We start from the raw sequence: 12,083 nt of genomic DNA, 5'->3' as shown, positions 1-12,083 counted from the left end.
TTTTTCTTTTTTTTTTTCGAATTTTTTCTCTTTTTTTTTTTTTTTTTTTTTTAAGTTCCAAACTTGATTGTGATCATTATGTTCAAGTATTAGTCTCGTTAACAGAGATGAGGAATTTTCTACTTACAACAAATTCGGCTGTCAGGAAAAGGGATGTTTTGGTACACTGAGGAGAACACGATGCTGAGGTTACCCAGAAGTTAGTGTCCTATGGTCACTGACTCGACTAAGCTGCTGGAAGTGACGTGGGAAAGGAACAGAAGGAGTTAGGCACCGAGACCCTGGGAAAAAGGGATGTTATAAATAGCTTCGCTAATTCCCAGAGAAGGAGAATTGTTCCATTAAATCCACTGGGGTGTTTTGATGGAGAGGAACACGGGACTGTTGGGCCCACAGTGGTTCATGAGAGGAGCTTTGCTTCAGATCAACCGTCTCACCCTGCTGCCGCCGCGGCACCGCGCAGCACCGCTCCCTGCTCCGGGGACGGGATCCAGCTACGGCTCCTCACCCTGACAGTAATCCTAGCTACCAGAGAAGCATCTGAACCCTTTTTTTTGGAGTTGTCAGTGGGTCTGGATTCCCTTCACATCAGGACAGCCAGACTCCTAGCAGCGAGGGGTTCAGACAATGTTAGCTTTGACGCCGGCGGAAGGGGAGTGCGGAGGGGGAACACGATGCAGAGGGAAGGCAGCTCCCTGTGGCAGCCAGGCTGCTGTGTCCTACACCCCCCGTCCCTCCTGTCCTGCATACCCTGTTCAGAAAACAAAAAAAAGTGTCAGAAAAATCTGCCAGAGACTTTTGACTTTGGACAAAGTCTAAATGATAAACGCAGGCAAGAAAACAGCTGAAAAGCTTCTTCCTGTAGTAATGCCTAAGTACATACCCCTAGCTGGCTCTTTTCAAACGGAGGCTTCTTCAATCAAACAGGCCTCTAGACAGTGCAAATGGTCAATGTTTAATGCATTAATGAAATGGGCTTTGGAGCTGAAAAAGAAGCCCTGCTCCCTGACAAAATTCTGTTGCTCTTAATCTTCGGAGGAAATTGAGATGGAAATGGAAGCAGCTACACTACCTCGCTCTTGCCGGAGCTGGTGAACAGATGCAACTGCGAAACCCTGCAGCAAGTCAACCTCAGTCCAGCGAGGAGCTGCTCAGCAGAAGGCAAAAGCTGCACAAAGGGGATTCTGCGGTGAGGAAACAGCTGTGGCGTGAAGTAGTGTAATGAAATTCTTTGACACAAAAGGCATGTTAAATATTTGATGCATAAAGGAGAGAGATAACATGTAAGCAAAGCTCTTTAAATATACAGTATATCTTCTTCCAATGGTTACTATAATGATCACACAAGTTTGCAAGTTAAAAATGCCTTGCTTATTAATTAAAATTAAGACTAAAACCTATAATTTTTTTTTTTTGTCTGTGAAAGTGACTGCAGCCTATCTATACCCTGGGTGTTGAATATGAAGATTTCGACTATCGGTTGGTTCGGGTGCTCGGTTCATGGGAGGCCGATGGACTTTTCCCAGCACAGCCATGCTCTGGTCTCGGAAACAGGACTGCTGGAAGTCCCCACTTAGGTAATCCATGGTCTGCATCACATTATTCTGGCTGGATGGGCCAGCTCCAGCTCTGTAATGAGTTCCTCCTGCACAATCCAGCGGCGCTCCCGCTGGCTGTCCCCCGTGGAAAGGCATGGCGAGGTCCTGGGACCCAGAGCTGTCACTGTTGGGTGTGGGCAGAATGTTATTCCAGATGGGCTGGAAATAGTGCCCATTGGTATATGGCAAAGGTCCCTGCAACCCGTTCACAGGCGGAGAAGGCGTAGGCTTCTCGATGGGGGGCTTCAAGCTGAAGGACTGCCCCATGCACAGTTCTTGAGGGTAGTTGGAAGTTTTGCCAGGAAAACTCTGCCCTGCCATCTCTCTCTGAGGGTGCTTCCCTGCGAGTCCAGCAGGCCCAGCAGCATCCCCACACATTTGCTGCAGATGTGCAAGCTGGTGCTGGTTCCACGCAACCGATTTGATTTCGTTCTGGTAGGCGGGCGGCACCCTGTTAATATTCACCATGGGCACATTAACAGAGGCAGGAGGAATAGCAGCAGCAGCATGATCGACAGGGTTTACTACACAGGAAGGCATGGGTGTAGGGACATTGTGAGTAGATACCCTGGTACTTGCATTGATAAGCAGGTTGCGACTTATAGGGCTGGGGTTTGCAATCTGTCCCTCACACACTGAGGTAGTGCTAATGCCAGCTCTGGCCTGGCAGAACTGGTTAATCTGGTGCACAATGCTGCTCAGGTCTGGTGGCTGGTTCTGCTGCAGGGTGGCAGCCATAGAGAGGGGAATGGTTGAGGTAGACACGGTCACATTCGGCGGCGCGTCGGCATCCGGCATCTTCCTGCTTCCATGTAAACCCGGCTGCAGCAGAGGGTTCTGGGGGTGCTGCAGGCTCTGGTGTGCCATGGGCTGAGGGTGCTGCACGTTCTGCGGGTGCGGCAGCGCCTGCGGGATGCCCTGAGGGTGGGGTAAGCTCGGGGGCTGCGGAATCCCCTGAGGGTGCTGCGGGATGCTCTGGGGGTGCGGCAAAGTCTGTGCGTGCTGCAGAGCCTGCTGGCGGGCGAGCGCCTGGGGGTGGGTTAAAGTGCTAGGTGCGACGTACGGCGTGGAAGGAGGGTTCATCATCGCCTCCGGCAGCAGGCGCGCGCGCGTCCCGTCAAAGTCCTTGAGGATTCCTTTCGCTGGAGATTTGACTATCGCCAGGAGACCTGTTTTCGTGGTGGCCTGAGATGGGTAGGGACTGTACCTCTGGCCTGAAGTATCGAGTCCGTTCACAGTACGGCGTATGTGTTTCCTCTGGGGAACCTTGACGCTGTTTGGGAAGATTTTTATAGTCAGTGGGTTGTTGGCGACCTTCTTAGCATAGGCATCCAATTCTGCTGGGGTAGGATACTGTGCAGATCTCATTTTCCGTGTAGTGTCCCCTGCGGAGAAACGAAATTCGTCAATTCTGATAAGCAAAGGATCAAGCCCAGGGCAAGACAGTTCACACAACAAGGGTAGAAAATCGCCAAGGAATCAAGAGGCAAGAAAATATCTTCCCAGACCAGCGGGTCATGTACCAGACACCTCATCCCCTTTATTACCTGCTGACCAACACGAGCCCCAGCTCAGCTTAAGGCAAGACCTGCCCAGGGGAGCAAAACAAACCCCATGTTCTCATCAGAGCACATTTACAGTTGGACAAAAACAGGTATCGTGCTATAAATATCAGACTGGCTCCAGGTGACGTATTTCTCACAGCTTGCAGTGGTGGGTTAGTTTCTACTCCCTTAATTTAAGGCTTCCTCCCCACGGCTCTCCAAGCCAGTCTTAGTATTTTTACCATGTAATTGAAAATCACAAAGGTATGAATTAAACATGAAATCCTGTAATCCTGAGGTGGGAACCACACTGTGGTGGGCTGACCCTGGCTGGGTGCCAGGTGCCCCCAAAGCTGCTCTGTCACTCCCCCCTCAGCTGGGCAGGGGAGGGGAGATTGAGCAAAAAGCTCCTCAGTCAAGGTAAGAACAGGGACAGATCACTCACCAACAACTGTCATGGGCAAACAGACTTGGGGAAAATTAGTTTAATTTATTACCAAAGTCCAAACAAGGTAACGAGAATAAAATCAAATCTTAAAACACCTTCTCCCCATCCCTCCATTCTTCCCAGGCTCAACTTCACTCCGACTTTCTCTACCTCTATGGCACAGTGGGAGGTTCTGTGGGCTTCCCAGTCTCCTTTCAGGCATCCACCTGCTCCAGCGTGGGGCTCTCCATGGGCTGGCATGTGGAATCTGCTCCACTGTGGAGCCCCAAGGGCTGCAGGGGCACAGCTGTCTCACCATGGCCTTCCCCACTGGCTGCATGGGAATCTCTGCTCTGATGCCTGGAGCAGCTCCTCCACCTCCTCCTTCTTCACTGACATGGGGGTCTGCAGGGCAGTTCTTCTCCCATATTCTCACACAAAGGCTTTTCCTCCTTCTTAAATCTGTTATCCCAGAGCCTTGGCCAGTGGCAGGTCTGTCCTGGAGCCAGGACAGCATCGTCCCCAATGGACATGGGGGAAATTTCTAACCATCTTCTCACAGCTCCCCACTACCACAACCTTGCCCTGAAAACCCAACACACTTCAAAGCTTCAGCTCAAGCCTCCATTTTCATCAGTGTTCTCTCCTAGGTGCTTATATCTGAAAGCTGCACTTTGAGTGTGTTTTTGTCCATTAGGAAGCCCTTGCCGATCCAAGCCCAGCAAATGGAAGGAGGCTCATTATTTTATGGCCTGCAATTATTTCTTCAGCTGACTTTTCAGGGTGGCACCTTGCTAAGGACAGCATCCCTGCATCACACAGCAAAACGACACGATTACCTCACAAGACTAAAAACACACTACTCCCCAGACACAGACAAAAGCTTTCTGGAGACAGAGGTGTGGCTTTACTTCCTCTGGTTTACCAGACACCTACCTGGCCCATAAGCTCAAACGGCTTCTCCAAAAAACTTCAGAAATCTAGGGAAATGCTAGTGCCTCTCTCACTATAATCATATTCCAAGTAGGGCTGGGCTGTTCCCTACCACAGCTCTGCTGCTTAACTCCTATGGGACTCCTGCTGATTTTATAATCTTCAAATAATGGCTTGCAGCTTTGACAATCCAATTTTGCTTTTGCTTGATTTCTTTCCCCCCTCACCTTACAAACAGCTTACTGGAAAAAAAACCCAAATCCGCCCATCCTTTTTCCTACAAATTTCAGCATCCCTGTGCCATCTGCTGCTGTGCTGAGAGAACAGGGAAGGTGGCAGCTCCTCCAGAGCCCACGAGCACCTCAGCCCCACATCTGGCCCTCTGACTCAAGGAAATCTAATGCTCCAGCAAAGAGCTTGATGCTCCCAGGCAAACAGCTCTTCCTCCTGAAAATCCGCTTCTGATTCTCTTAAGCAAATTGCCTTCAAAAGACTCCTGGATACATAAGTACAACCACCTCTCTCTCTCTGCACCCTGCAGCTTCCAGTTGTCACAGGTGAGGGAGAGCAGCTCTGCTCTAAGAGCTCTCACTTTCAGAAAGCAAGGGTCAGAAAATGGAAAACAGGATAGATACTACAAAAAAAAAAAAAGATAATTATAGAAATATTGAAAGTATCTCTTGTGAAATAAGAAGCTTTGCAAGGTTGTCTTGCATGTCTAGCACAGCATGCACCACGGCACCAGTTATGCTCTTGCTCCCTGTGCTGCCCAAACACTGGCACATATCATCCCTTTCCCTTAATCAAAGGAAGTATTAACCCAACATCCTCTCTGTTCACATGTCTGTACCTGCCTCTGCAGGCAGGTGGTTTGTATCTGCCCTTTAGAGCAAGCTGCTGTGCTCCTAACAGAGACAAGAAACTCCAAATGGCATCTGCCAGCACTACCTTGCCTCAACAGCCAAGGCCTTCACAAACTCCCAACCTTTATTTTTAGCATTGCCCACGCTCATTAAGGTCTGTTTCTTCCCCAAGATATGACCGTGACAATCCACTATGAACCAGAGAAGAACCAAAGGACAAAGGGCCCCACACATATCTGTGCTACAGTTTATGTTATGCTTACAGCCATTGTCACATTTTATTTTCAGATGAAAAATTAAGTAGAGACTTTAAGACACCTTTGCCATCATATTTTCCCAGCCTGGCTTACATTTCTATAGGCAAATCAGCAAATTAGGTGGTAAATGCTGAACAGACACACTAAACATTCTCTTATCCAAGCATCTGTTTTGCTGTTATACAGGAACTGTGATGGAAGCTTTCAGGAAGCAGCTGAAACGTGGATGTTTGTACAGGCTGCAGCTATCAGCTATGCACACCTGTAACCCCAAATCTGGGAGAACTTCCTCTGAAAGAGAAAACAATCCCTCAGTTAAACTTAAATGATATCCCAATGCCAAGTTTGGCATCCTACCCAAGGCAAACCATCTCCTAAATCCCATGGGTAGGATCTTCTGAGCCCACCCACCATTTCAAGCAGTGTCTGGTTTGTGTACAGGTAACGTGATGCTCCTTTTCCTACAGGCTACCTCAGCCATGCTACTCAGGCCTGAAGGTGATGTACTTCTGAGTGCCCCACTGTGCTGCTTAAAATCTGCTTTGCTAGTAGTTCCATAGGCAGGATTCCATGACTGTAATAATTAAGGCAGTAAAATATTAGGAGAAAGGCATTATGGGATGAGCAAGAGTCTGACTATCCCATAAAAATATCCTGCAAACTAGTAAAGAACAATTAAGTTTTGGTGACTAAGCGAATGGAAAAGCAGCTGGAAGAGTCCAAAAGAAAATGGTGAGATTGGAATATCACAGTTCATGTGCAAGTGTAAGAATTCCATATCAGGCCATAATGAACTGATGAGGCGATGCCAGATGGAGAAGCTACATCAGGAAAACAACGGGATGAGCTCCATGAAGCTCCCTAATGGAGAATGCAAGGCAGAACACTACTGTTGGAAAGTAATTATTTCATGTTTATTATAAGGCAAAGCTGTGCATATGAGCAATTACCCCAATAAATTGGTGAGCTGCAGGTTCACACTCCTGCTAATCCCGTGGCAACCGATTCCTCTGGTCACATTCCTGCACACATCTCACTGCTGGAGCTATTTTTGCCGTGGGATGAGATAGATTTCCCTGCCTCACCTCAGCACTAATGTCACAGCTTTTAAGTGCATTTCACACTGAGGCTTTAAAAGCCACTGCTTTTAAAGCTGACTATAGTTGCATTTCATTTACATTCAACAAAATACAAACAGGTCTTCAGAATTCCTGCCCTAATGAGAGGCATCCACTCGGGACAAGGCAAAAACAGCTGTGTCCATCTTCTGTGGAAAAACCTCCATTTCAGCAGTTTCTCTACAGGCTTTACAGAAAGAGCCTCCCCAAAAGGACTGGATTTAGCTGATGACCACGTGTTCAGTTCCAACCTCGTGTCCCTCCCAACAAAAAGCTCTCCAAGAAGCACATTTCACTTGACTTTGCACCACTGTCACAAAAAATGACCCTTTTTCTCCCATGTCCTGTGGCACTGCTGCTATAACCAACACTGGCTGTGGACACTGCCTGAACAGTCTTGCCTCAAGTATCCTGACTAACTGGTCAGGTTTATACTGGAGTCACTGGGAGGAAGGAGGGAATAGCACTACGGAATTAGTGAGAAATGCCTTGCATGGGTAAGGATGAATTTCAGGGTTAGCCTGAATTCAGGCAGGAATTCAACAAAAAACACTGAAATTGAAAGTCCTGTAGTCATCAGTTTCTAAAGGAAAAAACATGTGCATATTAATCTACCAAAGCCACAGGCTACCTTTAAGAAAAAGCCTCTTATTTGAGAGGAAGAAAAATAAAGGTAATTGAGCTAATGTGGATTTTTAAGCACTAATAAAAAGTCTGATCCAGAAAACTACACTTAAAAATTATTAATACAAACACTGTAAGTCTGCACAAAGTCTATCCTGTGGAGTTCTCTGCTTTTATAAAAGCAATAGCACTATTATTACAGCCTGTTTCCACCCCCCATCAAAAGTCACAAGTCACTGTTCATTAAAAAATGCTCATTAACTCAGCTTTCCCCTGGCCAGGGGCTGGGCTACTCGTGCATATACAGCAATTAATCGTCCCCACATCTGCAGTGGGGGTGAGCAAGGTCTGTACCAGCAGTTTCATCTTCCACATACATCAGAACAAACCCAACAGCTGAGCATTACCACTGCCAGCCCGTGCCTGCCAGCTACTTTATGTCCTAAATTCCTTGAAATGCAGTACCCAGAGCTCTTCACTGAGCAGGACACGGCAAAGCTTTCAGCACATGGAAGAGCAGATCTCCAAAACAGCATCAGGTACCATAAGGTGAAGAAACTGCCCAACATAGCAGCATGTTGCCTTGGAAAGCTGTAATTAGCAAATACCTGATTTATGCACAGCTGCCCTCACATGAACCTCAATGATTTGCTTTCAGAACTGAGCTTGGCCAAAGAAACTTCTCGTAATGCACAGACCTGGGCAGGTTCTTACTCCACAGCCTACATCCTGAACAGGCATGGGTCAGGGAAAACAGGGGGATGCCCTGTCTCATGCCATCATGAGTCCTTTGGTGAGCAAAGATTTTGACTATTGCTGAGTGTCACTACAATTACCAAGCCTGTGGAGTCAGCATAAATGCTGTGCAAGTGCTGGGGAGAGCACACGTGTATGTGAACAGTGTCAGTCACTTCCAGCAGGATCAGGACTCTGAGCGTGTCACCCTCAATTAACTGCAAAATTACATCACAAACCTCACTATAGGAACAATTTAGCTACAACTGGACTGTACATCACTTGACTTTAAAGAGCAGAGTCCATCAGCAAACTGAGATCTCCCATAGCATGTTTTAAACACAAGAGACAAGTCACAGCCCAAAGAACCAAGTACACAGACCTTAGGTAGAAACCTTGGGATTTCTGAAATTTCAGCTGACCAATCAATGTGCAACTTCAGTGATAAAGAGAAGAGACAGAGTAAGAGTTAAAAAAACCTCTAGCCAGTAAAGTTACGTTCCCAAGTATAAGCTGTTCTTAAAATACCAGTACAACTATGAAAAAAATGACTGGAGTTATCAAAAAAGAATTATCAGAGCACTCTGCAGACATATTTTCAGAGGCACCAAAGAGACATCAGAAAGAAGACGGAAACTTTGAACTTTAGCAATTTGGGCTAGCTCACTAATATTTGCAGTATAAGCCCCAGGTATGTAGAACAAGAGCTGCTGACCTCAAAAAGTTTGCATTAGCCTGATCCAACTTTTATTGGTGTCTATGAGTAATTAAACGAAGGGAAGAGAAAAAGAGTGAGGAAAAAGTTGTACTAAGAAGCAAATCACCTGGCACACTTTTAGCACAAAATGTTTTCAGCAAAGAGGCACGAATCTCACAGAAACCTCACTTGCATTGCATCCTGCCATGGTTCAAATTAACCTTTACAGAGCCAGGAACAGGGCAGACACACGTGAACCTCCACAGTGATTTCTCAGAGCTATTACTGACAGGTGCCTTGAAGGCATAACAAAAGACTCTCATATTAAGTAGTTTTTCCACTGTATCCTAAATGTTTATGTCACAGCTGTACCAGAGCCAGATTTAACAGTTAACCACATCCTGCAGACAAAACGTCACTCACATTTCTGAAGTCCAGTGTTCATCTGCGTGTAAGAAAGAAGCTGAAAGGAGAGGTCACCTGGTCCTGGCAGACAGGCCAGCATGGCAGACAGGCACTAACACAACATGGGGCATTCACTCCTCTGCACACTGCAACAACAGAGAGACAATTCAAAGTTATAATACAAGGAGGAACAGAGAAAAGAAAGCGGCAAAGAGCCATCCCTGGGTGAAGGCCTGACCAAGCACAGATGCGCGACTGCCGCTCCGGCCCTTACTGCACCTCATAACGGCAACGGAAACGCTTCAAGAAGTGGGTCATCTGCAGGGTTAAAACCAAAATAGCTGTCTCGTTCTCCTCTGCTGCTTGACACACACAGAATCATCCATAACTCTGTCCTCAAATTTCAAAGGTGGTTGTTATGAATGGTAAAGAAACCACCATCACTCATTTCACTGTATTGAAATGCACTGGCTGTCCACCAGACCTAGCCAAAGTCCTCTGGAGAAACCTTGTCAACTGCTCTTTTACATTTAATAAAAAGGCATGGCATGCATAAATTGAAGACAAAGTATGCAGCACTCTGCCTTGTGGCAAGATTAAGCTGCATGCTACAGCTTGTAATTTCTGTGGTCCATTAGGCTGAAAGACGAATGGCTACAACTTCCTTCATTTCAGCAGAGACTCACTAACCTGCACAGCTCTGGGGCAGAAAACATGCACAAAGGGGCTGCAGAGGTGCCCCTATGCTCTGCTGTTTGGTCCTGCATTTAGGAAATCAAACCTCAAAACAAACACGTGGAGCACTGAAGCTCTTTATATATAAACACTGCACTGCTCCCCTCAAATGCCATCATTGCTGCACAAAGGTGGGACCCCAGCAACAAAGATAAGTGGGGCTCAGGGTCCCAGATTTAAGTTGGAACAAGGTCTCTAGAGGCCACCAAGCCCCTGCACAGATCCCCCTGGCTGCAGCTCTTGGGGCATGCCACGGCCAACCACAACACTTCAGAAAGCTCTGGGAAATGGGATGGCAGAGCCAAGCTGGAGAAATCAGTTGACTTCTCCTTGCCCCAGCCTTCACAAGCATCAGTGCTGCTACACAGGGAGTGTTTTTGCCAAAACACCTAAAAGGCAGCTAGAAAGGCCTTAGCATCTGTTATGACCTCCAAAACACAGAAGAGTTGAAGTATTCGAAAGTTATAAGCTGATTTAATTTCAGTCATTGTTTCAGAAACCCCAATTAAAACAACTGGGGAGGCATTCAAAGATCAAAGGAGGTGAAGCAGAAAGCTCAAGCCTGACACAAGAAGCCACAGCTGCTGAAACGCCAGAGAGGCCACTTCTGAGAGAGTCCCACTGCCAAGGATGGCACAAACAATGTGAAACCTTTGGATGACACCAACATGGCAATGTCAGTGCTGCATCCTGGACAGCATCACTGCCTTCATGCTCCAGAAACCTCCAACAGCAGCTTTCTGCAGGGACGTTTTAAAGACTTTAATCTGAAACCTAACCTCAGACCATCACCACAAGTCAGACTGCCCAAGGAACACCTGCACCAATGGAGTGAACAGTGTGGGCCTAAAGCTTCCCTGCAGCACAGCAATTACTCACTGTGTACAGTTCATTAGCTCCATGTTTATGTATCTCCTCGGTTCAACACGCAAAGGTTGATTAAACCAACGGCCAAAAAATCTCATACAAATATTAATTTATGAAAACTTCCGCATCTTCAAACTCTCACAAGCTGACCAAGCCCGTTGGGTGCCACTGTGACTAACAAAAATAGCTTTGGGCACTGAATGGCTTGTCAACTCCATGCTGTTGCCCATTCACCCTACCCACTCAGCCTAAGTGACTTGGTGCTGTGAGAAACACACACACACCAACTCACCAAAGTGCAGGGCTGAGAGCACAACCATCAACAGAACAAGTCTACATCATTCTCCAATCCTAGGAGACAGCAACATCCTGCACTGCCAGAAGTCCAAGATATGCAGGTGTAGAACCTTGTAAAATAAACCTAAACCTGGATTTTCTTCTCACCCTCTGAAGGAGGTGGAGTTCTTGGAGTCTTTCAGAAGACATTCAGAAACAATGACTGAAGACCTGTCATATCCACAACATCAAGGAATTGCTTGAGGAACTGAAAAGTTGCTCAACCTTTATAGATGAGATTCATTCGTGACTGAAAGTATGCAACATTCAGTGAAACTCTGCAAACAGCCCATGGGCAGCAGTTTCTTGTCCCAAATCATGCCCAGCAAGACCAAAAAGACAAACCAAGAATCCAGCTCCTTTTAATCAGAAGACAAAAACCACTGTGAGTTGTCAGAGCTTTACCTGAGTAAGCAACAGAAACACCCACAGTCAGCAAGAAAAAAATAATAATTGTATTTTCCTTTTTTCCTCATTTCATCAACTTCAGAAGGCTGGCAAAAACAAGACCTATTTCTCAGTGAAAAGCAGACAAACAAAATTAAGAGGCTTCACTGTAGACAGAAAAAAACAGATCACACCATCCCCATATTCACCTGAGCATCTACCTTTTACTCCAGCAGTGCCTGACGCCAGCCCAGGATTACTTCCCAGCCCTGCACGACCGAAGGAGCTCAGCGTCTAAAACATTCTGTAATTGATGGTAAGTGTGTGTGCAGCCCCAAAAGAGCACCCTAGCCCTGCACTCGCTGTGCTCTCTGACTGCAGGAGCAGCAAGATGCAGGGAGGGTTTGCTCACCTGCTCCATCATTAACGCTCATTAGAGCCTGAACACTGTGATGCTTTGAGCAAGGCTCTTGCTGGAGTGCCCCAGCGAGGCTCAGTGCCACGCACACAGCAACAAACAGGATAATGGCACATTAGGAGAGAGAACAAGTGATTAA

General features: G+C 46.8%; 1 protein-coding gene across 1 annotated transcript; it reads right to left on the bottom strand.

Annotated features, from left to right (window-relative positions):
- Window positions 1–1,319: 1,319 nt before the first annotated feature.
- On the bottom strand, window positions 1,320–9,347 carry FAM222B (family with sequence similarity 222, member B). The gene is made up of 2 exons (XM_009079639.1): window positions 9,220–9,347; window positions 1,320–2,983 (listed from the first exon to the last, which is right to left on the bottom strand). Exons 1-2 carry the CDS (start codon window positions 9,299–9,301, stop codon window positions 1,437–1,439), a joined length of 1,629 nt encoding a protein of 542 aa, XP_009077887.1. The 5' UTR covers window positions 9,302–9,347; the 3' UTR covers window positions 1,320–1,436.
- Between the last annotated feature and the right edge of the window lie 2,736 nt (window positions 9,348–12,083).

This window comes from Acanthisitta chloris, unplaced genomic scaffold, assembly GCF_000695815.1.
Source record: "Acanthisitta chloris isolate BGI_N310 unplaced genomic scaffold, ASM69581v1 scaffold3968, whole genome shotgun sequence".
NCBI classification, from domain to species: Eukaryota; Metazoa; Chordata; class Aves; order Passeriformes; family Acanthisittidae; genus Acanthisitta; species Acanthisitta chloris.
This window is presented reverse-complemented; position numbering and strand designations above follow the sequence as displayed.

What these genes read in the sequence shown, in the direction of transcription:
- FAM222B (XM_009079639.1), bottom strand. Translation starts at nt 9,301, where the DNA reads ATGCTGGCCTGTCTGCCAGGACCAGGTGACCTCTCCTTTCAGCTTCTT. An exon ending in GAACACTGGACTTCAGAAAT is followed by an intron (nt 2,984 to 9,219) that starts GTGAGTGACGTT and finishes GTTTCTCCGCAG; the next exon opens with GGGACACTACACGGAAAATG.